A 27,176-nucleotide genomic window follows, 5' to 3' on the forward strand; every position below is an offset into this window, starting at 1 on the left:
CCTAACCCTAACCCTAACCCTAACCCTAACCCTAACCCTAACCCTAACCCTAACCCTAACCCTAACCCTAACCCTAACCCTAACCCTAACCCTAAGGGGCCAAGGTGCCGGTGCTGCGGGTGCGCGACCAGTGGATGTGGGTGCTGCCCCGAGCGGTGCTGCCGCTCATCGTGCACGGCAGAGCGCAGACGCTGCTCGCCCTGGAGCTGGGCCCGGTCGCCGCCTTCGTCTTCTACGGTAAGTGCACCCCCTCTGCCGCACGTCACACCTCGCATGTCACACCTCGCACGTCACACATCTCACTTTCATGCACGCAGCGCTGGCGTTCATCCTGTTCAGCTCGAGCGCCGTGCAGGCCATGACGCGCATGGGCGCCGCGTACGGCTACTTCGACGACACGGCGGCCCGCAACAACGTGCCCGACGCCCAGTCGTGGCGCGTGCTCGGCGGCGTCGCGGCGACGCTGCTCGTGCGCCCGCTGCTCGGCGTTGCCGTCGTGTACCGACAAGGGGCACCCGCGGCAGAGCTCTCGCTGCTCCTGCCGCTGCAGCTCTTCGTGTACAGCTGCGTGCTCGACGCGTGGTACTACGCGTACCACCGCGCGATGCACGAGGTGCCGTGGCTGTGGCGCTTCCACCGCCTGCACCACGTCGCCAAGCATCCGACGGTGCTGCTGTCGCCGTTTGCCGACGGCGAGCAGGAGCTCATGGACATCCTCGTCATGCCGCTGCTCGCGTGGGCGTGCTTTCCCGTCAACTTCCCGACGTGGCATGTGTGCCAGTGCTTCGTCGTCTTCACCGAGCTGGCGGGCCACTCGGGCGTGCGCCTGCACTGGGCGGCGCCCATGACGGGCGCGGTGCTGCGCGCCTTCGGTCTCGAGCTCGTCGTCGAGGACCACGACATGCACCACCGCCACGGCTGGCGCACGAGTGCCAACGTGAGTGGGACCGCCCGCAGCGTGACACGCTCGCTGACGCCGCCGCAGTACGGCAAGCAGACGCGGATCTACGACACGCTCTTCGGGACGACTCGCCCGCGCGCCGAGGGCACCGACGAGCACGTCGACTGGGCGCGCGCGGTGCCCATGCTGTGACTGGTGCTCGTGACAATGACATCTAGATTGACTCGCCTGAGTGTGTCGCCCTCACCCCCCCCCTCTACGCCTCTCTTGTGCCCTCTAGATGTGCTATCCTGCGCTAGCCCTCGAGATACCGTCCCACCACCTCGAAGCTCGCAATCATGATGCCGCACGCCGGCGCGACCTTGGCGATGCGCGGCGTGAGCCCACGGAAGAGGCCGGCGCCGCCCTCGCGCTGCACAATGTCGCGCAGCGCCTGGGCCATGCCCGGCTGGCGGCGCTCGCGCAGCGACGCACTGAGGCGGTCTGCAGCGGGCGTCAGCATGGCGCGACGCTGCCGCACTTGCCACTCACCTCGCTGTTGCTGCGCGGCCGCCCCCTTGACCTGCTGGCGCGTCTTGAGGAGGTCAAAGGGATGCGTGACCACCGCCGCGGCGCTGCCCGACGTCGCGCCAGCGACAAACGCAAGCATGAACTCGTCCTTGCCCTGCTGCACGCTGCCCTCGCCGAGGCCACCGCCCGTCAGCGCGCGCTTGATGCCCTCGTAGCCCATAAAGTAGATCGCCGAGAAGGGCACGTCGCGCCAGAGCGTCGCCGAGAGGCCGCGCCAGAGCACCGTGACGCCCGACGCCGAGACCTCGCCGCGCAGCGAGACGAGCAGGCCGGAGAGCGACGTGCTGCGCCCGGGCGTCGTGGCCTGCAGGCGCGTGCGCACGAGCTCGAGGGGCGTGACGAGCGTCGCCGAGATGCAGCGCGACAGGCCGCCGGCGGCGAGCGACGACAGCAGCGAGTGCGCCGTGATGCTCGACAGCGCGTCGCCGCCAAAGTCTCGTGGTGGCGGCGCTCGCTCCCACGAGAGGAACAGCGAGCGAAAGACGTCGTAGCACGTCATATAGGTGACTTGCGACGGGACCGTCATGAGTCTGCCGAACGAGTCAGCACACCGTGTCGCCTGCGTGAGCATACCACTCACAGAGTCGGACTGAGGCCCCGCCAGAGACCCCGCGCGCCCTCGCTCCGCCACACCTTCACGACACCATCCGCAAGGCCCTTCAGCCGGCGGTCGCCCGCATGGTGCTCGAGCTCGCGCGCAGCAGCGCCACGATCGGGAAACGCGCAGGCAGCCGCCGTGCTAGCGTTCGGCGGTGTGGGCGCAAGCTTGCCGGCCGCCGCTCGTGGACGCTTGGGCCGCAGATGTGTCGGAGCTGCTCGCACCGCGGCTGACGACCCAGACGAAACGCCAGGCGGGCCCACGACGATGCGCGGGTCGTGCACGCAGGCCAGCGCCGCGTCCGCGTTCGAGGTGAAGAACGTCGCGTGGCAGCACGTGGCCGGATGTGCTTGTGCAGCGCGGAGGGCACCGCTCAGGCCGACGGGGGCCGACGTCGTAGTCGGCGCCGGCAGTGGATACGCAGGCGCGCCGACGAGCGTGAGCGACCGTTGCGACGGCAGAAAGAGCGGCTCGGGCGAGTTCTGCATCTGCAGCCGCGTCTTGATGACGTCAAACGGCGTCACTGAAGGTGCAGGAGTCAGCTCCCGCAGGGGGCATCGCATGGAGGCGCTGCCATGGCCAACGCTTCGAACTTACTGGTCAGGCTGGTGGCAATCGCGCCCGTGACCGCAGCGACGGCCTTCTTGCCGCGGCTGACGGGCCGCCGCGGCGTCTCCTGCACGTCTGAAGCATCCTTCTCTGCATTCTTCGTCCGGGAGCTGCTGCTCGCGGCCTGCTGGCGCTGGCGCAGCAGCTGCGCCTCGTCGGCCGCAAAGTCGAACACCTGCGACGCCGCCTGGGCAGACGCAGCCATGATCGAGCAGCGGAGGAGCGAGCGCGCTGCTGATTAGCCGGCTGCCTTGCTTGGAGCTTCGGGCTCGACGTCTGCGAGTGTGGATGCTGTGCGGCCCGGCAGGCGTGGTTGCTGAGGTAGACGAGGAGAGCCCGGCTGCAGGAGCGGAGTGGAGGTGGCGCGCTGCTCTTCTTTGCTACAGCTGCGCGACGCCGTCCAGTGCGAGACGCGTGGCAAGGCCAGGTAGATCAAAGACAGATGCAGCGGTGCGGTCGTGAGCGCTGCGGCGGACTTGAGTGAAGAGACGGCAGCGGCGGTGTGGTGGATAGGAGGAAGGGGCAAGGCGAGGCCCTGCTGACAGTACGGCGGCGCGGCGCTGCAAGAAAGCGCGCGCAGCCCGCCGTGCCGCGGATTTTGCGGCCGCCAGCCCGCACGGCGTCATCGGCCGCCGCGCCATCAGCGCATCAGCTGCGACCGCACCGCACCGGTGGCCGACCCAGGGTGTGGAGGCGCGCCTCGCCAAGCGTGCCGCAGCCCTCGCCCGCAGTGAGAATGCGGGGGTAGCGCAGCTCGCGGCGTCGCCGACCACCACCACCATCACACAGACATGTCCTCCGCAGCACTGCCGGCCGACATCGCACAGGGCGTCACCTTCGCCGGCGACTGGCGCGCGGCCGTCGCGCAGTACCGCGCCTCGGCGCCCGCCGTGCCGGCGTCGGCGGCACTGCCTGCTGCGCCGGCGGGCCTCACGGCGCCGCTGGCCCACGCCAACGCCTGCGCCTTCGCGGCGGAGGAGTGCTGCCCCAGCGACAGCGAGCCTGGGCCGACGTTTGCCTCTCTGCTGCCTGCAGACGCAACAGCGCCGCTGGAGGCGCTTGCCGGCCCGGGCGCAGACGCCACCGCGCTGCTCGAGCGCCTGCGCACGGGCGAGGTGAGCGTCGCAGACGCGACCGAGGCCTTTCTCGCGCGGGCAGCCCTGGCCCATGCGGCGACGGGCTGCCTGACGTCGCTCCTAGCCGACTCTGCGCGTGCGCGAGCTGCCGAGCTGGACGCACTTCGTGCCGCAGGAGGTCCCGTGAGTGTGAAGCGTGCAACGCTCAGCACAGGAGGTCGCCCGCCGGTAGCCCTCGGATGGCGCACAGCTACCCCTCCGTAGTGCACACTCTGACCCCTTCTGCAGCTGCCGCCGCTGTTCGGCCTGCCCATGTCGGTCAAGGCACACATCGGCGTCCAGGGCACGCGCTCAGACCGCGGCATCCTCTTCGACGTGCTGGCGCCTGCGAGCGTGGCCGAGCTGCTGCGGGACGGCGGCGACGTGGCGCGCTCCGTGACGCCAGCAACGCTCGAGGCCATGCGCACGCAGGGCCCGCACGTCCAGACAGAGGACGCAGCCATCGTGCGGGCTCTGCTCGAGGCCGGCGTCGTCATCATCGCCAAGGTGCGCCCCCCCCCTCACCAGCCAGCATCCGCTCACGCCACGCAGACGACAATGCCGCAGACAGTCATGCAGGTCGACACACGCTCGCACCTGCACGGCGTGACGTTGAACCCGCGCAACCTGCACCTGAGCCCCGGCGGCTCTTCCGGCGGCGAATCGGCTCTGCTCGCTGCAGGCGGCAGCGCGCTAGGCCTTGGATCTGACATCGGTGCGTCTGATGCCATGCAGGCTCGTCGCAGGCTGACACCCTCCACAGGCGGTTCTGTTCGCCAGCCCGCCGCGTGCGTGGGACTCTATGGCATGCGGCCTACGTGCGGCCGGCTCCCGATGCGCGGCGTCAGGAGCACCATGGCTGGCGCCGAGGGCATCGTTGGCTCGCTCGGGCCCTTTGCCCACTCGCTTCGCGACCTACGTCTCATCAGCAAGGTGCTCCTCTCGGGTACGGCGGGCGGCCCCACGCCGCCGTGGGTGCTCGACCCGCACGGCTGCCCGAGATGCCCCTGGAGAGAGGTGCTACAGCCGAAGAAGCTGCGCGTCGGAGTCATGCGCTGCGATGGCCGAGTGAGGCCCACCCCACCCGTTCGTCGGGCCATGGACACCGCCGTGCAGCAGCTCGCCAAGGTCGCGTCCGTCGAGCTAGTCGACTTCAGCCTGGGCTCTCTCGGCTCGGAGGCGTGGGACCTTGCGCGCGAGCTGTAGTGAGTCCGCTGGCCGGCGGTATCTCGGCCACGCTGACGCCGAGCGCAGCTTCCAGGAAGGCGGTGCCGTCGTCCGCGGCCTCATCGAGTCGACCGGAGAGCCGCTGCTGCCGCTCACGCAGGCGATCCTTGGCGCGCCGGTCCGTGACCACACCGCAGGCGAGGTCTGGCGGCTGGCCAGCCGCCGCGAGGCGCATCGGCGGGCCTTCATGGCGCTATGGCAGAGTGCCGAGCTCGACGTGCTGCTGTGCCCGGCGGCGCCTCTGCCGGCGCCTCGGCCAGGCCGGGTGAGTCTCTCTGGACGATCAGGCGTGCGCACATCGACTGACAACCTTCTCAGGTGCGCTACTGGGGGTGAGTGCTGCTGCATCTCAGGACTGAGCGACCCAACGCCCGACCCGCGCACTCCACACGGCTGACGTCTCCGCTCTGCCTCGCGTGCCGGCCACAGCTACAGTGAGCAGCGTTGACCATCGCGCCTCCAGCCATCTGCTGACCCCGCCCAGCATCACACTTCAACCTGTGGGACATGCCCGGCGTCGTCTTCCCCACTGCGACCACCGCTCTGCACACGACAGACGCGCACTGGGAGCAGGAGCTCGAGAGCGTGCCGTGCACAGGCGACGCGGGCGAGTTTGACCAGGAGGTGCAGGCCGAGTGTGCGTGGCCGTCGCCCTGCGCCGCCGTCACCCGCACTGACGCTGCTGGCACAGACGAGCACCACAGGGCCGTCTTCGACGGGGCGCCCGTGGGGCTGCAGCTCATCGGACAGCGCTGGATGGAGGAGGTGAGGACACAGATGCCCGATCAGCAGCATCCATCGACTGACCATGCAGCCATCGCACAGGAGCTGCTCGCCGCCGTCGAGGTCGTCGCTGGCGCCGCAGGTCTCGGCGCAGGTCTGTGAGCCTGTCCTTGTCGCCGGCACCGCATTGCAATGCACACATCACACCGCACGCCTCCAAATCTGCCGCTGGGCCGGTCATGACGCTGATCGCGAGCCGTGAGGCACTGCATCCACACATTGCCCCGGCCTCTCGCTCATCGCAAGCGCACACTCTTGTCTCCTCCTTCCGGTGCTGTTGGCGCTGCTGCGGCAAGAGGTGAGATGCATTGCGCCAGACAGCACTGCAACTGCCGCAGCCCGGCGGGGGTTCTGTGCACGGTCGCACGCGCGGAACGGACAAAACGTTGGCGCCTGCATCGCCTGCCTGGCGCGTATCAATGGACGCGCGCGCTGCCGCGCTACAATGCCCGCAACTACGCGCAATTTTGACCTACAACCGCACGCGACGCAGTTTTCTTGCACTGGCATCATCACGCTCGGCGCTACCGATGACTCTATGTAGGCCCGTACTCGGAGCGCAATCGCACCGCCGAGGCACCGAACAGCGCAGCACGCCCGCTGTGCACATACCGCGTACAAGCTACAGACAAGTGCAACCAACTCGACCAGGGATGCACTGGACGAAGTAGTCTCACTAATACAAGCGCTGCGAAGAGCCGCTGTGGCCGACTGCGCAGCCCACCTTAGGCCCGAGGAGGTCAGAGAAAGCTGCTTCGCCTGGCGCCGCCGTTGACACGCGCTTATCCACTGCACAGCAAGGTCAGACGTCTGTACGCTTCCTCCTCTGGCCTAAGGGCGTCACGAAGCGAGCGTAGAGGCGTATGGTGTTGCTGTGCGCAAAGACAGGCTCGTCACGGACATGCGCCGGCCGATCGGGTGTTCAGGACTGACAGGCCTCCGTCCACGCTGAATGCCTGTGTTGCCCGTCAGTGGATACACGTCGCTGAGCCAATCAGAGCACCTGAGCATGACGGCGAGCTTCTGTTGGGATGAGTGCTGCAGGGAGGGAGCGATGCCGTGCGGGGCGGCCGCTCTGCGATAGGAGGAGGTTGAAGAGGGCCGGCGCGCCGCGGTGGGTAGGAGCGCGGCGCGCGGCGCGGGCCGAGACCGACTCCCGCGGTGCGAGTGCCGCGCGTCTTAAACCCGAGCCGCACCCGCGGCGCGTACTGCAGCACCTGCATGACCCTGCATTGGCGCCTTGCACTTGCGGCCCACTGGCCCTCTTTGTCATGCGCGCAGCAGCACACGCGAGCACGATGGACAGACAGCGGAGTCCGAGAACGTTGAGCCATTGGGGTGTGTGCACGAGTACAGAGTGTGGTGTGGGGCTGGAGACGACGCAGGAGAAGCAAGGCGGACAGGGACACGCGGGGTAGTGTGAGGCGAACAGGCGCGGGGATGATGATGAGATGAGCGAGACCGGGTGATTAGCGGAGCGGGGGGAGACAGGTAAGAGCGGGAGGAGGCGCCAGGGGCGGCGCTCATTGGACGTTACAGCCGCTGCTGAACCACCACGTGGAGCGGAGCTGCTCGATCCAGAAGACGACGATGCGCAGGCGGATGCGCGGACTGCGAACTGGCAGCAGGCGCGCCTTCTCGTGCTCGTCGATGGGCCTGGCGGGGCTGCGTGTCAGCATGGACCTGGCACGCGCACAAGGCGGACGACTCACATGACGGATGCCATCCAGAAGCTGAGGCGGGAGACTTCGTTGAGCGGCGGCATCGGGCCGTACGTGTGGTTGAGACGCGTGACGAGCCACGGGGCCGTGCCGGAGCGGAGCTCGGTGATGAAGGACTCGCAGATGTCAACCATCTCGCGCGTCGACGGCTCGGGCTCGTCGCTGGGCTGCGGCGGCAAGCCGACGCTCTGCAGCTGACGGGCCTCGTAGTTGTCCTCCGTGCGCGCCGAGCCGCTGGTCGCGCTGTCCTGCGATGGTGCGCGAACGAGCGAAGCGCTCGCCTCGTTGGAGGCAGGTGCCGACACGGCGCGTGCGTCGTCGGCGGGGTTCGCAGAAGCATTAGCGCGGCGCTTGTTGCGCTCCATCGCCGCCTTCTCGAGGGCCGCTTCCTCCTCCGGACCGATGTCATCGATGGTCTCGATGCGCCCAACAATGTAGCCGTCGAGCCCGCCGCTCTCCGCCAGACGGAAGCGCTTGGAGCCGACCGTCTCAATCATCGAGCGGCCGTCGGGCAGCATCTGCACGCTCTTGATGTCGAGCAGCGTGCCGTACTCAGACATGCCGCCGGAGCCGTCACGAGACGGCAGGACCATGCCGAAGCGAGGCTGGCCGCTCTCGACGCAGCGCCGGATCATGAGCCGGTAGCGCGGCTCGAAGATGTGCAGAATGGTGGGCATGCCCGGGAAGCCGACCGTGCAGACGAAGACGGGCGTGGAGAGACTTGCCTCGCGCTCCTCTTGCTCCACGCCAGCCTTGCGCTCCGTGTAGAGCCGGCGCATGCCTTGAAGCGACGCCGGTAGCAGAGCAAGCGAGGCTGCGACATCGCCAGCCGGCGTGGCGGGCTCGGCGTACGTCGAGTTGAGCAGCTTCAGGATCGAAGCGTTGGTCGGGTGATCGAGGAAGAACGAGAAAGGCGGCATGCTCGCTCGGCAGAGCGGGCATTTGCTGCTGTGGTCCAAGCTGCGCGACAGGCACGACCGGCAGAAGGTGTGACCACACGGCGTCGTCAGTGGCTCGTGGAGCAGGAGGTAGCAGAGGTGGCACTCGAGCACATCGAGCAGCTCGCTGTGCAGTTTGTCGAGCGAGGACTCGTCGCTGACTTGTGCGGACGCGTGTGACGCAGCAAGACCGCTGCCCAGGGCTGAGCTGTCCGTCTCCCAGTCCGAGTCGCAGTTTGCCACACGGTGCGAAGAGGCGCTAGAGCCATGCGCGACGAGAGAGGCGCCGAGTCGACGCTTCTCGCTGGCCTGAGCTCTCGAAGCACGGGTCTTGCGTTCTTGCGCCGCGAACCACGCTCGGTCGGACTGCGGTGATGAGTCGCGACCAAATGCACCACCAAAGTCGTCGTCGCTGCCCTCCTCCTCGTCTTGAGCCGCTTCGGCCTCGGCGTACTCGCGAGAGGATGCTGCGAAATCGGCCTCGTCGTCTGTGGTGGTGTCGTAGTCGCCCGAGACCGCGTGGGCCGAGTGCCATGAGACCAGACCGGAGGCGCCGACGGGATGACTGTCCTCGAGCGACTCTTCGTCGTCGTCGGAGTCGCTGTCCGCGGCGTGGATGCCGCCGACGGCGCCGGACTCGCGACCTTCCTCGCTGCCACCGAGCATCGACAGGAACTGGTGGGCGATCGGGACACGGTCGTCTTCTTGTTGAACGGTCGACTGCCGGCGTGGAAGAGCGTTGAGGGCTCTGCGCGGCGCCTCGCCCGACATGAGGCTGCGGCGTATCCGACGGCGACCACGAGAGAGCGCTGCGGCGCTCTCGCGGTCCCGTCGGGCAGAAGCGGCATTCTGGCGCTCGTTGGAGCGACGTGCGGCTGCCGACAGCTGCTGCACTGGTGACGAGACGCCGACCGCAGCATGCTGCCGCAGCACAGCAACGGCTTTCGAAAGAGTGACGTCGGCACGCAGGAATGTGGCCGTCGAGCTCGTGGATGCGTCGTCATAGCCGAACGGCTTGACCGCGTAAGCGCTGGTCTTGCCCTTCGCCTGTGCAGGAATGACGCTCAGGCTCAGGGCCTGATCCGGCTCCGCGACGACGAAGCCGTCCATCGGCGGGAAACCGGGGCCTTGGCCCAGTGCCGACGCGGACGAGGCGGCCGCTTCATCGCCTGCGTTCAGGTCGGGCCCGAACATCGCGCGGTGCTCGGACCAGATGCCGAGACCGCGTCCGATGGCACTGCGAGGGCATTGCTCGACGGCGCACGGCACACTCATCGAGCAGAGCGGCAGCCGCGGAGGAATGTGGGCATCTGCTGGACTCGGCGCACTCGAACGAGGTGCAGCGGTGCGTTGGACGATGCAGCGCAAGCAGGTGCTGTGCCCGCACGGAAGCGTGACGGGCTCGTCGAACGGCTCTCGGCACACGTCACAGGTGACTTGTCCGAGGATGCCGAGGGCAGCCTGCTGCGTGCGACGAACAGACCACGCAAGCGAGCCCGGAAACGACGGCGAGGCAGAATCGGCTGTTGCAGCCGCGCTGTGTGACTGCGCCGCAGTACCTCGGGCTGCCGTCAGGTGGGCCTGACCGCGTTGACTCGAGGTCGCGGCAGACGATGCCGACGACCGTGCGCCGGGAAGGCCGGACGAGCGACATTCCAGCGTGCGTTTTGCTTCTAGGATGCGCACCGGCGTGTGAGGACACCAGGTCGGGCAGCACGCTCTGCGTCGCGAGCCAACTCACCTTCGGCACGACTCTCGTGACTTCCCTGCTGTCCATCCTTGAGAGCAAGTGCAGTGCGCCTGGCGCTGTCGGCGCCTGCCGAAGCCACCTCAGCAGCAATAGCAGCATGCGTCCGGCCTGCTTCGCCACCGAGCGAGGCGCGAGCTGCGCGAGCCGCGGCCTGTCCGCTGGCGACTGCATTGCTGGCGCCATGCTCCTCAGCCGAGCCCAGCAGCGAGCGGCCGGAGCCGGAGCCACCCGAGGGCAGCGCAGGCGCTACCATGGCCCTCGGTGGCGGCGGTGCCGCGAAGAAAGGCAGCACGAGCTGTGACGGGCGCGGGGCAGAGCACGCGGAGCAGTGAGACGGATGTCACCGACGCGTACGCCGTGCACTGCTCTGGCTGAGGTCCAGCAGCAGGTGGCGATGCGAGAAGAGCGCTGGCCGTGGCGAGTGCGCAACAGGCAGCTGCGGCGCCTATGCGCGGCGTGAAGGTGCGATCGGGCGTCGCACGTCTGGCGCGAGAGCGAGCGCGAGTCGTGGCACGTGCGGCGAAGAGTGAGGCGCGAGTGTGATCGCTGCGCAGTGCGAGGTGAGAGATGCAGAGGTGTAGCAGACGAAGGGGGATGAGGGCGTGGTGAAGGTAGAGGTCGCAGCTGCTGCCGCCGCGACCTGGACAAGTGGCTGACAGCGCCTCCGCTGCCGCCTCGCCGCGGGCGGAGCGCCAGTCAGCGTGAGGCGCGCCACGGCCCTCCGCCGCGTCCGCCGCGCGCGCAGTGGCTGACTTGACAGACGCAGCCAGCAGCCGCCGCCTGCGGCCCTCTCTCGCCGCCCACATCTGCCTTCTCGGCGCAAACAGAAGCAGCTGCGGCGGCGCAGGAGCCGACGCATCTCTCCAGAGCGCATGCTGCGCCGGCCGCAGCTCGGCGCGGAGACTCGTCTCTCGCGGCGTGGCGGCGGCGGCGGCGGCGTGCGTAATCCAGCCGATGGCTGATGCGAGGATGATGCGGCGGCTGCATCGCGGCCGCTGGCGGCGTGCGTGTGCCTGCCTGGAGTTGCTGCCGCCGCGCGCCGGCAGTGCGGCTTCCAGCCCAGCGTGCAGCTGACGATGCATGATGCGGCGCAGCAGCGGCAGCACGCGGCGGGCAGCACTCGGCCACGGCGGCGCGGCGGCGCGGCGGCGGCACCGCATGCACTCGCACACGTCAGCCGCGAGCGCCGAGCCGCGCACCGCGTAAGCACACGCGTCCAGCGGCCAGCCATATTCGACCCGCAGCGCCGCACGGCGTCGAGACGGCGAGCAGCGCAGCGCACCATGCACGCCAGCGCCAGCGGCAGCCCGCCTTCTCTCCGCGAGCTAGACCCGAGGGCCTGGCACCCTCTGCATCTCACCGCTCCACGCACGTTGAGGAGCATCTGGCGCAGTCGAGTCTGGGCTGCTGGCGTCGAGGCTGCTGCTGCACGCCGGCGGTTGCCCCGGCCTGCCCAGCGGCTGGTACAGACGCGGCCCCGACGCCGCCGCGCCTCACAAAGCCCCGCCCGCACCGGCCGCTGGCTGAGCCAGCACGCAGCATCGCCGCAGCATGCAGCACGGTGCTTCTGGCGTCGTGGCGCATGCTGTGCTGCACAGGCGGCCCCGACGGAGGAGGAGGCGTCTGACTCAGCGTGAGGGGCACACGCGCGTCGGCATGCGGCGGGCTCGCCTGTGCCGCAGCTCCACGCGATGAGCAAAGCATGCCGCGGCGTGGCGCCCGCGCCCGCTGCGCCATGAGACACGCCTGGACCTCGGGCTCGCTGAGCGCGGCACTCGACTGCCTGCGTCCCAGCGTCCTCCGCACGCACAGCACTGCAGACAGACGTCCAGACGGAGCCACGGAGGCGTCTGGCGACGCCTTAGCTCAGCGCCGGCCGGCGAGCCGCGCCTTCCAAAGGTCACTTGGACGCGCGAGGAGCACGGTCGAGATCCCCACTCTGCTGCTGCTCGGTGGCTGCGGCCCACCGCCTGTCTTCATCGCTCCCACGCATGCAATCAAGAGACTGCTCGTGGCGAGTCTGCCCGCCTTGCGCATGGCTGCAGCGTGGCGGAGGTCGCTGCAGATGCAGCATCTCAGGCACGCCCTGTCGCGCATTGGATCTCAGCCGCAGCTCGCGACAGTCGAGTCCGGGCCGCCATCTCACACCGCCAAGCACTATTCAAGGAGCAGCAGCATGCAGTGGGCAACGCAAAGGAACGAGGGCTGCTGCCGCCGCTGTCTCCTGTGCTGTGCCATCCGATGCTGGGTGGTGAGCACAGGCTCGCCCGTGCGATACCGAGAGAAAGGAGCATGAGACACGATCCGGCGCCAGCAGCGGAGTGAGGCGAGCGTGGGCATGTGTGGCGCTCGCTGTCTGCGCCGACACCCGGGCGCCACTCGCGCCACGCATTCAGCCTGATCGTCAAATCGGGCGCAGTGACAAAGACGCCCGCCAATGCGTGTGCCAGGCGGATGTCACACACGCAGCTCTCTGCGGCGCCGGAGCTGCGTGCCAGATGATGCATTCCAGGTATGGGGCTGCCTAGGTCGAGACGTAGCCGTCCAGGCCGTCGGGCCCAAAGATGGAGTCAAACACATCGCTGCCCTCGACGCGCAGCTCGCCGACGTCGGCCGCTTCGGCAGCAGCAGCCGCCTCCTGCGCAGAGGCGCCGGCGGCAAGTGCGTCGGCATGCCGGTCGTCGCAGCGGCGCTGCCGCTCGAGCGCCCAGATCTCCTCGAAAGACGCCGCCAGATGCTGCAGGCCGTAGAGGTAGCCGCTGTCCGGGCCGTCGCGCAGCTGCGGCGGGAAGCGCGCCACTGGCATCGACGACGACGGAGGCTGCTCGTCGTCGTGCGCTGGGTAGAAGAAGTCGGAGCCGGTGGTGCAGTGCGCAAAGTCGATGATGCGGATGTTGATCTCGCCACGGCGACGGCGGCGGCGCGGCGGCCCCGAGCTCGGCACCATGGGCGAGCTCTGCGAGAGTACCGGAGACAGCGCGGGGCTGCGGCTTGCCGAGGACATCGATGCAGAGACGGATACCAGAGACGCCGGGTTTGGCGAGGCGCTTGAGACCAAGGCGGCCTGCACGCGCGGGGAAGACAGGTGCATCGACGACATGGCGCTGCCGATGCTGGCGCTCGACTGCGCCGCGATGCGCGAGTCCTGCTCGTGCGTGGGCGCGCCCGCTTGTGCCAGGCGTCTTGGGTCGTCGGAAGCGAGCAGCAGCGGACTGGCGTCGAGACTGTCCAGCAGATTCGGCGAGAAGCCCGCAGTGCCTCGGCCCACGCGTGCCTCAAACTCGGCCTCCAGCCGCGCCTGCGTCTCCTCGTCGCCGTCGTAGATGAAGAGAAGACTGCTCGCATAGAAGCGGTAGCCCGCTAGCACGTTGATGAGAGCGGCTAGGCGATACAGCTTCTCAAGGATGACGGGAACATGGTGCAGCAGCAAGCGGCGTCCGTCGTGGAAGAAGCGGCCCAGCGCTCGCGGGAAGTCCTCGGGCGCCACCTTGCGGCCAAAGTACTTGTCCTGGAACACGTACGTGCGCTGCAAGGCGTCGAAGACTTGCATGCCGCAGATGCGCACGCCGTGCGTGCGGCTAGTCGTCTTGTCGCACTTCTTCGTCTGGCTGCGCCGCTTGGCGTCGGTCGCATCCAGGCCGTACTGACGCGTGCCCATCTTGAGATCCAGCACGCAGGGCGAGCGCAGCCGCCCGGTCAGGTCCTCCATCAGCAGGAACTGCTGCTGGCGGGCAGGCGACGGGTCGGGCCTTGCGCTCTCAGAGAGACGCGGCTTCTCGGAGGGCGCGGGCTCGTCGAGCGGCTTGCTCGAGTCTGCCAGGCGATCGGCATCGTCCATCTCAAACAGTGGCTGCTCGACGGACTCCTCGCGCGATCGTGCAGGCGAAGCTCGTCGATCGGCAGACGACGGAACACCGGCGGACGAAGACTGCGGCTGTCGGACCTTCGACGAGCGGCTCGGAGATGCACACGCGCTGTGCTGCTGCTGCGGCGTCGAGACGCCCGAAGTCATGGGCGTCAGGCCAAAGGCCGCCCGGCTGTTGAGCGTCAGCGCTGCATCGCTGTGCACGCGGCGGAAGCGACGCGGAGACTGGGCCAGCGGTGCCGTGCGCGGCCCGTCGTGGATCGGAGCCTCGCTGCCGTCGTCCGCCGAGGCCGAGAGGCTCTCGTAAGCAAGCTCTGGCGCATCTGATGCGTGAGCGGGCATGGCCAGCCTATCGGAAGCGCCGCCAGCGGGCATATCACTGCGTGACGGGTCGATGTTGACGGCAGGATCGTCACTTCGTGGCGCAGGTTGAGCTTGACAAGGGGTATGCGGATGGCGCACCGTCTCAGTCAGCGGCGGCGCGCCCGCCTGCTGTTGGGTGGTGTCGCGAGCTGCAGCTCGCGCGCTGCCCTCTTCGCTGTCCTCCCAGGCCTTCTCAAGGCGCTTGCGATTGCGGCGCGCGCTCTTGCGAGTCCGTGACCACCCGTCGTTGTCCAGCTCATCGTCCTTCAGCAGCGGGCTGCTGAACACCTCGCGCAGCACTTGCTCTTGCAGGCGACGATTGACCGAGGTGCAGCCTCGACCCACGATGGATGCGCCGCCGCCTGCGCCTTCGGCGCGCGAGGCACTGGAGACCGAGCCAGTTGCGTCGGCAGACCGCAGTGAGCCGCGCTCTTCATGCGCTGCGTCCCATGACCGTGGGTGCGCAGAAAAGTCGTACGCCGGTGACACGTGATGCTGACCGCGGCTGCCTGGCGTGCTTGCCTGCTCGTCCGGGCCCAGTCGTGATGCACCTGGTGTATGCGCGGCACCACGCGGTGTAGAGTCGGTGCCCGGGCGCAGACGAGGCGACGGCAAGGCGTCGGCACTCGCGCTCAAGTGCGACAACGAGGCATGGCGCTCGAGCGAGTTGCCCGCGCGCGCGTGCTCGTGACGCGGACGGCTGGCGTTGCGGCTCCGCGACGGCGTGGCGTTTGCACTCTTGGTGGTGCTGCCGGCGCTGGCGACGCCGCTGCGGCGCAGCATCCACTCCGGGATGATGTGGCGGTTCTGGTCGAGCGCAACTTCGGGCACCTCCTGGTCGTGCTCGTCCTGGCCGTCGAAGATGCGGCGCTTCGGCGCACTCGCTTGCTCTGACACGCGCCGCGAGACCCCTGAGCGGCCGCGACTGGGCGATGCGAGCAGCTCGGCCTTCGAGCTGCCGGCATCGGGCTCGGCCTCGACGCCATCGGGGTCAGCGCTCGTGCGATCGACGTGCCGGTAGGTGACGTTGAGAACGCCGAGGTACTGCGGAATGAAGGAGAGCAGGCGCGGAAAGTCCCTCTCGATCGCCTCGTAGAATTCGTTCTCTCGGCTGACGAGCGGCTTGCAGACGGCGCGCCGCGAGAACTGGAAGATGGCGCTGTGGCCGCCCACCTGGTTGTTGTACGGCTGCAGCTGCACCACGGTGGGCGGTCGGCTGGCGCTTCCGCTCCGGGCCAGAGCAGTCGACCACGCTGGACTGCGTGTGTCCCGTGAATCTGCCCGCGGCGACATGCCGGTGCCAGCAGATCTAGGCGAGGCCTCGAGAGCTGAGCGTGCAGAGGGCGAATCGTGGATCTTCGATCGCGACCCAGCGCACTGCTGCTCGGTCCGTTGCCCGTCGCACGATCCGTCTTCGCTGCCTCTGCGCCCGTCTGCTTCATCATCGTCCTCGTCGTCATCCTCAAAGTCATCTTCTCTGGAAGACGAGGCGCCATCCGACGATGAGCCGGAGCTGAGGCGCTCCGCCGAAACACGCTGCCACGAGCCGCCGATGCTCGTGTCCACGGCAGGCTCGTGCAAGCGAGGAGCGGCACACGAACGTGCGATCGAGTGGCTCGCCTCATCCGCGGGGAGGCGTTCAGAGCCGGACCGACCCTGCGCGGGTGCTGCCTCCTGCATGCTGAGGGCACTGCCGGAGGATACTTGATCTCTGCCGAGAAGCAGCGTAGAGGGCGTGGCCGGGCGCAGAGCAGTGGCCAAGTGAGCTTCGTTCTGCTCGGCAGTCGGCCGTGCAAGCGTTGGAGCACTGCCTTCCGGTCGGAGAGGCGGGAGCGGCTCGTGCAGCGGCCGAGGAGCTTGACCGATCGATGGAGAGGTCAGCGCCACGCGCTCAGCGGCGTCTTTGGGAGCAGCTGAGCTGGCGGCCCGCGCAGTCGCTGGAGTCGTCGTCTTGCGGCGGCCAGGCAAGCCAGCCAGGGCCTCGCTGCCGCCGTCGACGTCCTCCGCATCGTCTCCAACAGACGTAGACTGCGAGCTGGTCTCCTTGAACAGCTGCAGACTGACGCTGGCCTTCCGGCCGCTGCTCAGCATCGCAGGCGGCAGCGTGAGATCGAGGTCGCGTGGAAGGCCACGGCTGATGTCCGTGTCGGGAAAGTAATCGGCGTCCTCGCAGTCCTCGTCCGCCGTGGAGCCAAGGCCTCGCCCGGGCGTGCTGCGTGCGCTCTTCGGAAAGAAGAGCGAGGGCGAGAAGGTGTCGTGGCCTGCACCGCCGGAGAAGCTGGCTTGCCGGCCGCCTTGGGGCTGCACTGCGCTGTCTGAGGAGCCTGAGCGCTGGTGCGAAGACGGCGCTCGCAGCTGCGCGCGAAGAGCACCACGAGGCTGTGAGCGCGCAGGAGAGCGCTCCGATGTGAACGGGTCCACAAACGATGGAGAGTGCACCGAGGCGTCTCGTGGCCGCTCGTGCGAATGTGCATCATCGGCTGCCCCGGGCCCCGCTGTCTCTGCCCTGGCTCCCGCCGAAGTGCTGGTTGAGGGAGAGGCAGTCAAGCGGCGCTCGTCGCCAAGGCTGGCTCTGTCCATGCGCAGGGCAGGCGAAGGCAGCGCTTCCGGGACTTCAGCCGGCCGCGCGCTGTCGCGCCGCTGCGACACGTCGTCTCTCGGGCTCGACACCTTGGCGTCTGTCGGCTTCGCGCCCATCGATGCGCCAGCGAGGCTTACAGCCTGTGCATGCTGCGACCTTGACAACTGCGTCAGGACTGTGCCGCGCGAGGGCGGAGGCGAGAAGACGCTCGACTCTGGCACTGGCACGCCGGGCGGCAGGCTGATGTGCAAGCCCGAGCTCGACACCGGGCTCAGCGTTGCACCGGGAGCATACACGGCCTGAGAAGGCTTCGACTCGAGGATTGGCCGTGCCGATGTGCTGCTTGGGCGAGCCGTGGAGGCCTCCGCGCTGGCTGCGTCGGACGCGGCTCTCGACGCATCACGCAGCGCTTCGGCGGCGGGCGACTGGCTCATGGACGATGGGCCGGTCTGCCTCGGCACATCCATGAGCAATGAGGAGGGTCTAGACAACGAGCACCAGGCAGCATCAGACAAAGCTGTACATGCAACGCTGCGAGCCGGCCCACGCGCACACGCCCATACTCACCAGGCTTGCGGGCAGGGTGCAGCCTCTGCGGCGTGCGGAGCAGCGCAGCCGCCGTGCACCTGAAGCGGGCAGTGGAGAAGTGTGCCAGGCGCGTGTGAACGCGCTCGGCTGAGCACAGTGCGTGGGTGTGCGGTGCGAAGGAACGACTGGCGGTAGGGCAGGAGCAGCGGCAGGGGCTCGTGGGGCGCGGCGCGATGCAGAAGGTCAAGGAGCGACGGCACGGCCTGGTCTGACGGACGGCGGAGAGGATGCGTGTGCGCGGCGCAGAGCAGCAGGAGACGGAGACGAGGAGCCGGGGCCGGGAGCGTGAGAGAGGCGGAGTCGGGAGGAGGTGGAGAGAAAGGCGGAGCGTGCGGCGCAAGAGCCCGACCTCGACGTCGAGGAGGCGCGGCGGCGGCGGCGCGACACGCAGCACCAGCGCGCACCTTCGGGCCGCCGCCGCGGGAACAGACACGCAGCCGGCGGGCGAGCCGCGGCACGGCAGCGCAGGCGGCGTGCCGTTGTCCTGATGCCGCCGCCGCGCTGCGCCATGCTCGATGGCGAGCCGGCTGGCCCCTCTCGCCTCCTCTCTGTCTCGAGAAGGCGCCCCTGATGCTGCGCCCGCCGTCTTGTTACCACTAATCGCGGCCCACTGCCGACCCGAGAGCGAGCTTGCAAGCGCGGCCCCTTTCGGCGGGCCTGAGAGCGTCCGGAACGTCGGCGCCCCTGTCACCAGCGAGGCGGCGCCCAGAGATGCGGGGCTGGACGGCGCGTGTCCCTTTGTGCGCTGCATCTGACAGCACCCGCAAGCATGCCCGTCCCCTCCAGCATCAGAGCAGGCTCGCACAGCTGTTCAGTAGCTCCGTACTGAACCCAGTTCCCACCGAACTGGCATGCTGCACGCACTGATGAGCAAAGTCAGAGTGTCAGCGCTCGCGGGCGCGAGGTCAGCGTGGCCGGCTGCGGCCATGCCAGACATCTGCATCCATGACCTGCCAGCCTCAGTTCAGCCGAGGAAGCATACGAAGATTCTGCCTCGCTGTGCCTCGATATTGCAGCTCACTCAGGGCCGGATGGGCCGCAAGCGCATGCGGATGCCGAGCTCGCTGTCCAACGTGCGCTGCTGGCGGGACCGCACGTGCGGACAGGGGGCGGCTGCGCGCCTAGGGACGCGCCCAGCATCAGCGACAGCCGCGCGCCCGGCACGCCGATGCGCATGGTGCAACGCACCGGTCCGCCTTCTTGACGCTCATGCTCAAGCACGTGGGCCAGCTCCATGGGCTCCTCATCTCCGTGCTCACGGGCCAGGTCAGCACACACATCTGCACAGTAGATCTGACGTGCGCTGGTGGACAACTGCGTTAGAAGCCGAGAGCGGGCGCCCTGCAGCCCAGATTCAAGATCTCGGCGGGTTCGGTGGCCCACGCCAAGCGAGTGGCTCACCTTCAATGCAGGCATCCAGGCGCAAGCCAGGCACAAGTCATACAAAAGGCAGCGTAGGCCAGCTTCCGCACTGACAAGCCCTCAGCTCGCAAGAAGCCGTCGGAAGCAGCTCGGACTGTCGGGCCCGAATACGCCGCGCTCGCCGATGAGGACGGGCCATCACCACACCTGACGAGAACTCCTCCCATGCGAACTAGGCTCAAGGACGCAGATGTGTACTTTGGCATCTCAGTACAACAAGAGCGGAGCAGGTGGGCGGGTCGAGGGAGCAGGACGGCCCTTCGCAGCTCTCCGGCGCAAGGTAAAGCCGTCTGGCGGACAGCGCCGACTGGACGACGTGGAGCTCCGGCCGCTTTACAGCAAGGCGCCGGCAAGCAGTGCAACGCCCATCGCGGCGGCGACGCCCAGCGAGTCGACGCCACGCGCCGCGGCAGCGTTGGCAGGGGCCCCGCTGCTGGAGCTCGCGGGCGCGCTCGTGCTGCGGCTCGTGCTGCTGGTGGGCGCGCTAGTCTGCGTCGTGCTCGTGGTAGCGGGCGCGGAGGTGGACGTCGTCCTGCAGGGCAAGTCAGTCTACTGTCACTGCCCTCCGAGCGCCACGGCACGCACGAGGTCGAGGCGCCGGGCACGCCGCTGGAGCCCGTCAGGCCGTTGGGCGCCGTGGTGGTGAGCGGGGCGCCCGAGTAGGAGTTGACGTTGGCGTTCGACACGCCGTTCTGGCCCATGCAGGCGTTCTGTCGAGGTCACAGGGGTCAGTGCTGCGGCATGCGGGCAGAGCGGCGCCACGCACGTTGTTGAAGTTGACTGCATCGACATCCTGGATGCCGGGGCACGGGTCGAAGCAGGCGATGAGGCCGTACTGCTTGTTGCAGATGCACTGCCAGTCGGTGCTGCGGGGGGCTGCGAGTCAGTGCGCGTTCACGGCGAAGCTGTGTGGCCTCGGACTGTCTTGCTGCGTCGTGCCAAGCCGAGCAATGCTTGTCGTGTCGCTCTCAGCCAAACCTGCCGGCTCGCCAAGCAAGTGCAGGAGAGGAATGGCACAAGCAGCCGGGCGTGTGCGGCGCGCATTTGAGGCTCGCTGCTGCACACAAGCCTCATGACAAGCGATGCGGGCCCCGTGCGAGCCAGCGGCGCCCATGTGTCAAGCCTGCGCACGACGCGGCCATGGCGGCCCCTCGATGGACTGCTCCGGACGCAACATGGCGTGTCCTCGGGCCCAATTACAGCGCAGCACACTCACGAGGTGCACGGCCCGCCTGCGCGCGTCGCCTCGTCCTGCTCGACCTGGGCGAGGCAGGCAACGATGCTGTCGCGCGTCTCCTGCGGGCACGTCGCGCCGGGGTCGACGAGTGTGGCGTTGGGGTCGGCCTGCGCGCGCGCGAGGGCGACAAAGGAGGCGAGGAAGGCGGCGACGAGGGTGACACGCATGGTGATGAGCTGGCGGTGGTGGCGGCGAGGTGGTGGTCGGGAAGCAGGCAGGCACGGGTGAGGCGGACGCAGCACAGCACAGCGAGGCGACGCAACACCGACGCCCAACACAGCCGAGCGCAGGCGCGGCCCCTGATGCTGTGCCTGAAGCGCTGTGCCAAGGCTTGTGTTGCGCTAGCGCCGCGGCGCCCCGCGGTGCCTGTGCACCCTGACAGGTGCAGCATGATCTGGCATCGGCCAGGCGCGCGCCAACGCCGCCTCCGCATCTCCGCCTCGCTGCTCCATCTCGCCTCGCCGCCGTGCTCTTGGATGCGGCATGCTGGGCCCATACTCGTCCACGTCCAGCTGCAGAAATGCTGGTTCCTTTGCGTGTGAATGCCGCGCCTGTTGCTTGAAGCGCAGTCGCAGCAGGCTGCCTTGCTTGTGCGGTGCGAGTCACGCCGCTCCGCTCTCGCATTTGGTGCTGATGTCGCCTGACATCGCAGACGCCCGTCAAGCTGCTTACAGAGGGCCGAAGCCGATCGCGATACCTTGAAGAAGGCCTGCAGGAAGCTGAAGCGGCGTTGATGCCGTTCTCTCCGGTGGCTCTTTGCTCGCAACTGCGAAGCATCACATGGTGCCTCCTCTCACGCCTCAGCCTGCGATCAAGTGCATCACCATCGCCTTTCTTGCACCATGGCACCCGCAATTCAACGTAGTTCTGACAGTCGGTCCTGCTGAGCAGCTGCTCGTGGCAAAACAAAGCAGAATCCGTTGCTGCGTTGCCGCTGTGGCTGAGCCTGATCGAATCTCGAGCCCTCTACCACCAGTCTATGCTCTCGGCGTGTCGTGCATGCGCCTCGAGCCCGTCAGCGCAGATGTACGATCCAGACATGCCAGTATCTAGCCAGCGTGACATTTCAAAGTCAAACGCTCTTGCCCTTGCTGTCTCAGAGGCACGGCCTGGCAGCCGGAAGCTCGCCTGGTGCTGCATGCGAGGCGGCGGCGCGGCACGGAACCGCGAAACGCGCAGCGATGCCGCTCCGCATCCAGATGCGCGCCCGCGCGCGCGCGCGCGCGCGACTGAGCGCGGGGGCGGAGGCAGCCCGCCGTCGCGTCTCGTCTTGCTTCCCACCTCCATCCTCCACCTCCCGCCGCAGCCTTCACATATCGCACACACGCCCCTCCTCAGTCACTTGAGCTGCATCTCACCTCCTCTGCCGCACCGCCCACTGCCCGCATGAACATCGTCGAGTCGCTCTTCGGCCGGCGGCAGACGCCGGCCGAGAAGCTGCGGGCGCACCAGCGCGCGCTCACCAAGGCGCAGCGCGAGCTCGACCGCGAGCGCAGCAAGCTCGAGGCGCAGGAGAAGAAGCTCATCGTCGACATCCGCAAGAGCGCGCGCGAGGGCCAGATGAGCGCCTGCCGCATCCAGGCGCGCGACCTCGTGCGCACGCGCCGCCAGGTGCAGAAGTTCTACCAGATGCGCACGCAGCTGCAGGCCGTCAGCCTGCGCATCCAGACGCTGCGCAGCAGCACGCAGATGGCCGAGGCAATGAAGGGCGCCACACGTGTGAGTGCATGGGCAGGCCTGGCAGTGCTGCGCTGTGTGCGCGAGCGCGATGCGGCGTCGGCCATGCCCCGCTCACACATTGCCTTGCACAGGCGATGGGCACGATGAACCGCTCCATGTCGCTGCCCGCCATCAGCCGCATCATGCGCGAGTTCGAGCGCGAGGCCGAAATCATGGACATGAAGGAGGAGATGATGGGCGACGCCGTCGACGAGGCAATGGACGATGAGGAGGTCGGCGAGGAGGAGGAGGGCGATGCGATTCTCAAGGAGGTGCTGGACGAGATTGGTGTGGGCCTCGGGCAGCAGGTGAGTGGAGTGTGCCATGCGACTGCCGTCTTGCCGCTCATGCGCTACTCTGCAGCTTGCCGATGCTCCTCTTGGCGCGCTCTCGTCGCCGACGGCCGCGCCTTCGGAGAAGATTGCCGTCGGCGTCGGCGAGGGGGCTGGCGCGGCGCCTTCGGGCGCAGGCCCGAGCGGCGGAGCGAGCGGCGGCGCGGCGCGGAGCGACGAGGACGCTCTGCAGGCACGGCTCGATAGTCTGCGGAGGGATTGAGCCGTCTCTCGCCGCCAGCTTTCTTTTCGGGACGTGTCAATGGGCATCTATCTTCACCAGCGCCTCCACAGTGCGCCTTGAGCAGCCTCGCACACCTCGCACTCTTCACTCGAGGCAAACGTCTCGTCGCCCCTCCCGGCGACCTCATACGGCGCTGCGGCAGCATCTGGTAGGGCAGGCCGGGCGCATCTCATACAGTCTCCGCAGCTGCGCTCTTCGACTAATCTATTCGCAGGAGAAACGAGACAGCGTGACTAGGAGTCTAGATGGGTTCGTCGCGCGGCTCGATCATGACCTCGTTCACCGCCACGTGTGCCGGCTGGCACAAGGCATACACGATGGAGCCGGCGACGTCCTCGGCGTCCAGCACCTTGGCGCCGGACGGCTCGCCGTACTTCTTGAGCGCCTCTTGGTCCGTCGACATGCCGAGCAGCCCCGTGGCCACGTTGCCGGGCTGCACCGACGTGACGCGCAGGCCGCTGCCGGCCGTCTCGACGCGCAGCGCCTGGAGTGCCGCCTCGACGAAGAACTTGCTGGCGGAGTAGACGCCGAGGCCGGCGAACACCTTGCGGCCGGCGTCGGACGAGATGGCGACGATGTGGCCCGTGCCCCGAGCCAGCATCGGCGGTACGATCGCGGCAAGACAGTGCAGCAGGCCCTTGCAGTTGACGTCCACGGTCCGGTCCCACTCCTCGGCCTGCACGTTGGCCATCATGGTGAAGTACATGACGCCGGCGCAGCTGATGAAGAAGTCGATCGGGCCCAGCTCCGTCGTGGCGGCCGCGACGAGTGCGTCCACCTGCGCCTTGCTGGTGACGTCCGTCTCCTGCAGCAGGACCTTGGTGGTGCCGCCCGAGGCTTGCGTGATCTGCTGCCGCACTTCGCTCAGAGCATCGCGGCGGCGCGCGGCGATCGCGACGTGGGCGCCCTCCTTGGCGAGCGCGACTGCGACCGCCGCTCCGATGCCGGACGAAGCGCCCGTCACCACCGCAACGCGGCCAGCGAGGCGGCCCTTCGGTGCCGCGGCCACTCCAGGCAGCCCGTTGGGCACACGCGAGGGCGCGTGCGGCAGCCAGCCGCGAGCGTAGAAGTGACGCGCGTAGACTCGCCACAGCGCGTGGTCTGTCCGCGGCCGCTCGACGCCGAGCACGTTCTTGAGGATCGTCTGCGTTGCCGTGTCGTCGAGGATCGGCACGTCCTTCAGCACGTCGGCCGTCGGCAGGCTGCCCTTCAGCACCGACGTGGTGAAGGGAGCGTCGGACTTGCCGAACTTCTCCGTCGTCTTCGACGCCACCTCGTCCTGCCACTTTGCGACCCACTGGTCCCACGGCAGCGGCTTCGTCGCGTAGCCGATCTGCCGCAGAATCTCAAAGACCTGCGACGCGGGCAGCGGTTCCTTATCGCCGACGTGGTACGTGAACTGCTCGCGCTGGACGGCGCTCTCGTTGGGCTCGTCGCACAGCGCCGCAATCGCCTCGGCGACAAAGTCGACCGGCGTCATCTCGCAGCGCCAGCCGTCAATCTCGGGCGAGTAGCCAAGACGAACAGACTCGACGATGAGGGCGTTGAGCATGTCGTACGGGTTGGACGCGCCGCTCGTGCTGCTGCCAGCGAGCGTGCCTGGCCGAATGATGGAGGCCTCGATGCCGCGGGCGCGCGCCTTCATCACGAGCTGCTCTGCGACCCACTTCGTCTGGCCGTAGCCGTCTGGAATGCGCTTGATGACCTCGTCGACGTCGATGTTCGTCTCCTCGGGCCAGGTCTGCAGCGCGTCGGCGGTGCACGTCGAGGCCGGCAGCACGCCGTTGCTCGACACGTGGTGCACGGTCGCGCCGCCGATGGACGCCAGGCGCAAAATCTCGCGCGTGCCTCCCACGTTGGCAGCACGCAGCGCGCCGTAGGGGTACGCCAGGTTGACGATGGCCGCACCGTGCACGATGACCTGCACACGCCGCGCCAGCTCGGTGAAGGCCTGGTGCGACAGACCGAGGTTGAGCTGGGGCAGGTTGCCGGGCAGGATCTCGATGCGGTCCAGCAGGCCGTCGTGCCAGAGCCCCAGGCCCATGAGGTTGTCGCGGATGCGCGCCATGCCGGCGGCCTCGCAGCTCTTCGAGGGCTGCGAGAAGCGCACAAGACAGATGATAGTGGCGTCGGTGCGCTCGATCAGTGCCTTGAGCACGAAGGCGCCCAGATAGCCGGTGGCGCCGGTCAGCAGGACCGCCTGCGCCTCAGAGAGGCGGGAGCGACGGCGCTGTTCGGCAGGCGCGCGGATGTTGTCCGCCAGCTCGCAGTCGGCGCGCAGCACAGCGGGCAGATCTGCCTCAAGCTCTGCCAGATGTCCGTCACGGGCTGCCCGGACTGCAGCCATGTGGCCCTCGAGCGAAGCCTTGACGGCAAGCGCGCTCAGCGGCACGGGAAAGCCAAAGGCGCGCGTGAGGCGGCCGGCCAGATCAGCCAGCGTCAGCGAGTGGCCGCCGAGGTCGAAGAAGTTGATGTCCGTGTCCTTGCCGGCGATGGCGTCCTGCGGAATGTTGAGCGAGGCGGCCCAGGCCTCGACGATGGTCTCGAGCCGGATCTGGCGGGCGCCGACGGCGGCTGCCACGGCGGGCGTAGGGGTGCCCGGACGCGTCATCGGCGGCGGAGGCAGCGCCTTCTTGTCAATCTTGCCCGACACAACGTGGGTCGGCAGCTCGTCCATCTCGATCCAGGTGGAGGGGATCATGTAGTGCGCCAAGTGGTCGATGAGCACCTTGCGCGCCTCGGAGCTGCGCGCCAGCGGCATCTCGATCGACGGCACCACCCGCTCGCCCGGCGCCTCGGTGTCTCTGACGATGTATGCCACGAGACGCTTCTCGAGACCCGAGCCGTGTCCGACGACCGTGCATGCGCGCACCGCGAGATGCTTGAGGATCGCCGCCTCGACGGCAGCCGGCTGCACCGTGTAGCCGCGCGTTTTGATCATGCCGCCGATGCGTCCCGTGATCTCAACGAGCCCGCTGGGCAGCACTCTGGCAGAATCACCCGTGCGGTAGAGGCGCCCTCCCTCCTTCGAGAAGGGGTCCTGCAGGAAGGCCTGCGACGTCGCCTTGGGCATGTTGAGGTAGCCGCGGGCGAGCAGAGGGCCACCGATGCAGAGCTCGCCGCCTTGACCGGGCTCGACGAGCTTGAGCTGGTCTCCGCTGAGATCGGGGTCGACAATGTAGACGTGCTGCGGGCTCAGCAGGTAGCCGGCGGGGCACACACCGCCGTTGGTGGTTCGTGCACCACCATCTCCGTCGGGGTCGAGCTCCATCATCATGCGCGAAATGTCGCCAGCCGCAACCTCGTGCGACTCGCTGATGCTGTACACGTTCAGCAGGCGCACCTGCGGCGGAAGCGTCTGCGTGGCGCGGCGGTACAGGTCCGTCGTCACGACCTCGCCGTTGAGCCACAGCGAGCGCAGGTCCGGCAGCGGCAGATGCGGCAGCGGCAGTTTGGCGCTCGCATTGACGTCAATGTTGACGTTGCGTGCGAGCACGATGGCCAGCAGCGTCGGCGTCATGAGCGTGTCGGTGATGCGCCGGCGCGCCAGGAAGTCGACGAGCGCCTCGGGGTCGTAGCTCGCCGAGTCCGGCACGGCCACTGTCGTGGCACCGCGCAGCAGCGGACGCAGCATCTCCCAGATGAAGAAGACATTGCACGCCACGCGGTCGCCCGGTCCGAGCGGCGAGACGTTGAAGCGCAGGCTGTACGAGCCGACGGCAGCCCGGTGCGGGTTCGCGATGCCCTTCGGCCGGCCCGTGGTGCCCGACGAGTACGAGACGAAGGCCAGGCGGTCGAGATCGGTCTCGTGCGGCAGGTCCTCGCCATCAGCGGCTGCACCAGAGAGGCTGAGAGCGTCGCTCTGCGGCCGGTCGAGCACAATGACGGGCACCGGCGTCTCGCCCGGGCGACCGCGCGCATTGACTCGCTCGGCCTGCGCCGCCTGCGTGAGGACGACGGCGGGCTTTGCGTCCTTGATCACGTCCGAGAGCAGCTGGTCCGGGTACGCCAGCTCGAGCACGAGAAAGGCGCCGCCTGCACGCATCGCTGCGATGGCGGCGATGACATAGTCGGCGCAGCGGCCCATGAGCACGCCGACGAGCACGTCGCGCCCAACGCCGTGCTCGCGGCGCAGGCGCAGCGCGAGGGCGCATGTCTGCGCCTCGAGCTGCGCATAGGTGAGCGTCTTGCTCTCGTCTTCGAGCGCCACGGCATCGGGCGTGGCGCGCGCCTGCGCCTCGAAGAGCGCCACGAGGTCCTTGCTGGTGTCGAGCTCAGACATGCTGGCAGAATGCGTGCGCGGAAGCGGGCGAGAGGGCGGCGGCTGTGGCGCGGCCAAAGATTAGAGCGCCTGGCGCTGCGGAGGTGGGCACTGCGTGCACTCTGGTGCGGCTGGTGGTCAGGCGAGAGCGAGTGGGCGGCTGCGGTGGGGCTGGGCGGTGGGGCTCCGAGGGCGAGCGGGAAGAATGGAGACGCGAGGCAGGCCGCGAGGCTGCCGCGCTCGGATCAAGATCAAGATCCGGGCCTCGCCGCTCACGCCGCGCCGTGAGTCCGAAATCAGAATTCCACGTCGGGCGCCACCCCCTGGCCTGAGCTGCATTTGACTCTGCCTA

At 68.3% G+C, this 27,176-nt stretch overlaps 12 protein-coding genes across 12 annotated transcripts; 5 read left to right on the forward strand and 7 right to left on the reverse strand.

Moving 5' to 3' along the window:
- Positions 1-98: 98 nt before the first annotated feature.
- Positions 99-1,093, forward strand: FA09DRAFT_295673 (hypothetical protein; the record flags this gene model as incomplete). The annotated part of the gene is made up of 3 exons (XM_025740131.1): positions 99-237; positions 318-937; positions 986-1,093. Coding segments are annotated over 3 exons (867 nt in total), but the record flags the coding sequence as incomplete, so codon positions are not given.
- Positions 1,094-1,141: 48 nt separating this feature from the next.
- FA09DRAFT_328672 (mitochondrial carrier) lies at positions 1,142-3,228 on the reverse strand. Its single transcript, XM_025741869.1, has 4 exons — positions 2,667-3,228; positions 2,052-2,592; positions 1,433-2,001; positions 1,142-1,384 (listed from the first exon to the last, which is right to left on the reverse strand). The coding sequence occupies exons 1-4, from the start codon at positions 2,881-2,883 to the stop codon at positions 1,197-1,199; spliced, it is 1,515 nt and encodes a 504-aa protein (XP_025599518.1). The 5' UTR covers positions 2,884-3,228; the 3' UTR covers positions 1,142-1,196.
- A 230-nt stretch (positions 3,229-3,458) lies between these two features.
- On the forward strand, positions 3,459-4,146 carry FA09DRAFT_328673 (hypothetical protein). Its single transcript, XM_025741870.1, has one exon. The coding sequence runs from the start codon at positions 3,470-3,472 to the stop codon at positions 4,016-4,018; it is 549 nt and encodes a 182-aa protein (XP_025599519.1). The 5' UTR covers positions 3,459-3,469; the 3' UTR covers positions 4,019-4,146.
- FA09DRAFT_223576 (amidase signature enzyme) lies at positions 3,958-5,960 on the forward strand. Its single transcript, XM_025739558.1, has 8 exons — positions 3,958-4,300; positions 4,346-4,998; positions 5,048-5,285; positions 5,339-5,352; positions 5,450-5,454; positions 5,505-5,627; positions 5,712-5,785; positions 5,846-5,960. The coding sequence occupies exons 1-8, from the start codon at positions 4,067-4,069 to the stop codon at positions 5,903-5,905; spliced, it is 1,401 nt and encodes a 466-aa protein (XP_025599520.1). The 5' UTR covers positions 3,958-4,066; the 3' UTR covers positions 5,906-5,960.
- Positions 5,961-7,326: 1,366 nt separating this feature from the next.
- On the reverse strand, positions 7,327-8,588 carry FA09DRAFT_295344 (LON-domain-containing protein; the record flags this gene model as incomplete). The annotated part of the gene is made up of 4 exons (XM_025740114.1): positions 7,327-7,459; positions 7,516-7,658; positions 7,830-8,282; positions 8,346-8,588. Coding segments are annotated over 4 exons (972 nt in total), but the record flags the coding sequence as incomplete, so codon positions are not given.
- A 1,211-nt stretch (positions 8,589-9,799) lies between these two features.
- FA09DRAFT_223643 (hypothetical protein) lies at positions 9,800-10,293 on the reverse strand. Its single transcript, XM_025739560.1, has 2 exons — positions 10,204-10,293; positions 9,800-10,132 (listed from the first exon to the last, which is right to left on the reverse strand). Exon 2 carries the CDS (start codon positions 10,114-10,116, stop codon positions 9,889-9,891), a length of 228 nt encoding a protein of 75 aa, XP_025599522.1. The 5' UTR covers positions 10,117-10,132; positions 10,204-10,293; the 3' UTR covers positions 9,800-9,888.
- Positions 10,070-11,643, reverse strand: FA09DRAFT_223676 (hypothetical protein). The gene has a single exon (XM_025739561.1). It carries the CDS (start codon positions 11,370-11,372, stop codon positions 10,401-10,403), a length of 972 nt encoding a protein of 323 aa, XP_025599523.1. The 5' UTR covers positions 11,373-11,643; the 3' UTR covers positions 10,070-10,400.
- Positions 11,644-12,622, forward strand: FA09DRAFT_223623 (hypothetical protein). The gene has a single exon (XM_025739559.1). The coding sequence runs from the start codon at positions 11,915-11,917 to the stop codon at positions 12,506-12,508; it is 594 nt and encodes a 197-aa protein (XP_025599524.1). The 5' UTR covers positions 11,644-11,914; the 3' UTR covers positions 12,509-12,622.
- FA09DRAFT_223682 (hypothetical protein) lies at positions 12,623-17,704 on the reverse strand. The gene is made up of 2 exons (XM_025739562.1): positions 17,589-17,704; positions 12,623-17,470 (listed from the first exon to the last, which is right to left on the reverse strand). Exon 2 carries the CDS (start codon positions 17,453-17,455, stop codon positions 12,737-12,739), a length of 4,719 nt encoding a protein of 1,572 aa, XP_025599525.1. The 5' UTR covers positions 17,456-17,470; positions 17,589-17,704; the 3' UTR covers positions 12,623-12,736.
- Positions 17,705-19,364: 1,660 nt separating this feature from the next.
- On the reverse strand, positions 19,365-20,435 carry FA09DRAFT_324845 (hypothetical protein; the record flags this gene model as incomplete). Its single annotated transcript, XM_025741137.1, has 4 exons — positions 19,365-19,563; positions 19,617-19,741; positions 19,798-19,897; positions 20,248-20,435. 4 exons carry the CDS (start codon positions 20,433-20,435, stop codon positions 19,365-19,367), a joined length of 612 nt encoding a protein of 203 aa, XP_025599526.1.
- Positions 20,436-21,654: 1,219 nt separating this feature from the next.
- FA09DRAFT_316444 (Snf7-domain-containing protein) lies at positions 21,655-22,604 on the forward strand (the record flags this gene model as incomplete). The annotated part of the gene is made up of 3 exons (XM_025740842.1): positions 21,655-21,987; positions 22,080-22,295; positions 22,351-22,604. The coding sequence occupies 3 exons, from the start codon at positions 21,655-21,657 to the stop codon at positions 22,540-22,542; spliced, it is 741 nt and encodes a 246-aa protein (XP_025599527.1). The 3' UTR covers positions 22,543-22,604.
- Positions 22,605-22,747: 143 nt separating this feature from the next.
- Positions 22,748-27,031, reverse strand: FA09DRAFT_328678 (non-ribosomal peptide synthetase). The gene has a single exon (XM_025741871.1). It carries the CDS (start codon positions 26,843-26,845, stop codon positions 22,805-22,807), a length of 4,041 nt encoding a protein of 1,346 aa, XP_025599528.1. The 5' UTR covers positions 26,846-27,031; the 3' UTR covers positions 22,748-22,804.
- Between the last annotated feature and the right edge of the window lie 145 nt (positions 27,032-27,176).

Source organism: Tilletiopsis washingtonensis (genome assembly GCF_003144115.1).
Source record: "Tilletiopsis washingtonensis strain MCA 4186 unplaced genomic scaffold FA09scaffold_6, whole genome shotgun sequence".
In the NCBI taxonomy this organism is placed as follows: Eukaryota; Fungi; Basidiomycota; class Exobasidiomycetes; order Entylomatales; genus Tilletiopsis; species Tilletiopsis washingtonensis.

Coding starts and splice junctions, on each gene's coding strand:
- FA09DRAFT_223682 (XM_025739562.1), bottom strand. CDS start 17,455: ATGAGCCAGTCGCCCGCCGCCGAAGCGCTGCGTGATGCGTCGAGAGCC.
- FA09DRAFT_223576 (XM_025739558.1), top strand. CDS start 4,067: ATGTCGGTCAAGGCACACATCGGCGTCCAGGGCACGCGCTCAGACCGC. Junction 4,301..4,345: donor GCGTCGTCATCATCGCCAAG/GTGCGCCCCCCC, acceptor CACGCCACGCAG/ACGACAATGCCGCAGACAGT. Junction 4,999..5,047: donor GACCTTGCGCGCGAGCTGTA/GTGAGTCCGCTG, acceptor CGCCGAGCGCAG/CTTCCAGGAAGGCGGTGCCG.
- FA09DRAFT_223623 (XM_025739559.1), top strand. CDS start 11,915: ATGCCGCGGCGTGGCGCCCGCGCCCGCTGCGCCATGAGACACGCCTGG.
- FA09DRAFT_223643 (XM_025739560.1), bottom strand. CDS start 10,116: ATGTCGCTCGTCCGGCCTTCCCGGCGCACGGTCGTCGGCATCGTCTGC.
- FA09DRAFT_328678 (XM_025741871.1), bottom strand. CDS start 26,845: ATGTCTGAGCTCGACACCAGCAAGGACCTCGTGGCGCTCTTCGAGGCG.
- FA09DRAFT_328672 (XM_025741869.1), bottom strand. CDS start 2,883: ATGGCTGCGTCTGCCCAGGCGGCGTCGCAGGTGTTCGACTTTGCGGCC. Junction 2,002..2,051: donor CGGGGCCTCAGTCCGACTCT/GTGAGTGGTATG, acceptor CTCGTTCGGCAG/ACTCATGACGGTCCCGTCGC. Junction 1,385..1,432: donor GGCCGCGCAGCAACAGCGAG/GTGAGTGGCAAG, acceptor CGCCCGCTGCAG/ACCGCCTCAGTGCGTCGCTG.
- FA09DRAFT_223676 (XM_025739561.1), bottom strand. CDS start 11,372: ATGCGGTGCCGCCGCCGCGCCGCCGCGCCGCCGTGGCCGAGTGCTGCC.
- FA09DRAFT_328673 (XM_025741870.1), top strand. CDS start 3,470: ATGTCCTCCGCAGCACTGCCGGCCGACATCGCACAGGGCGTCACCTTC.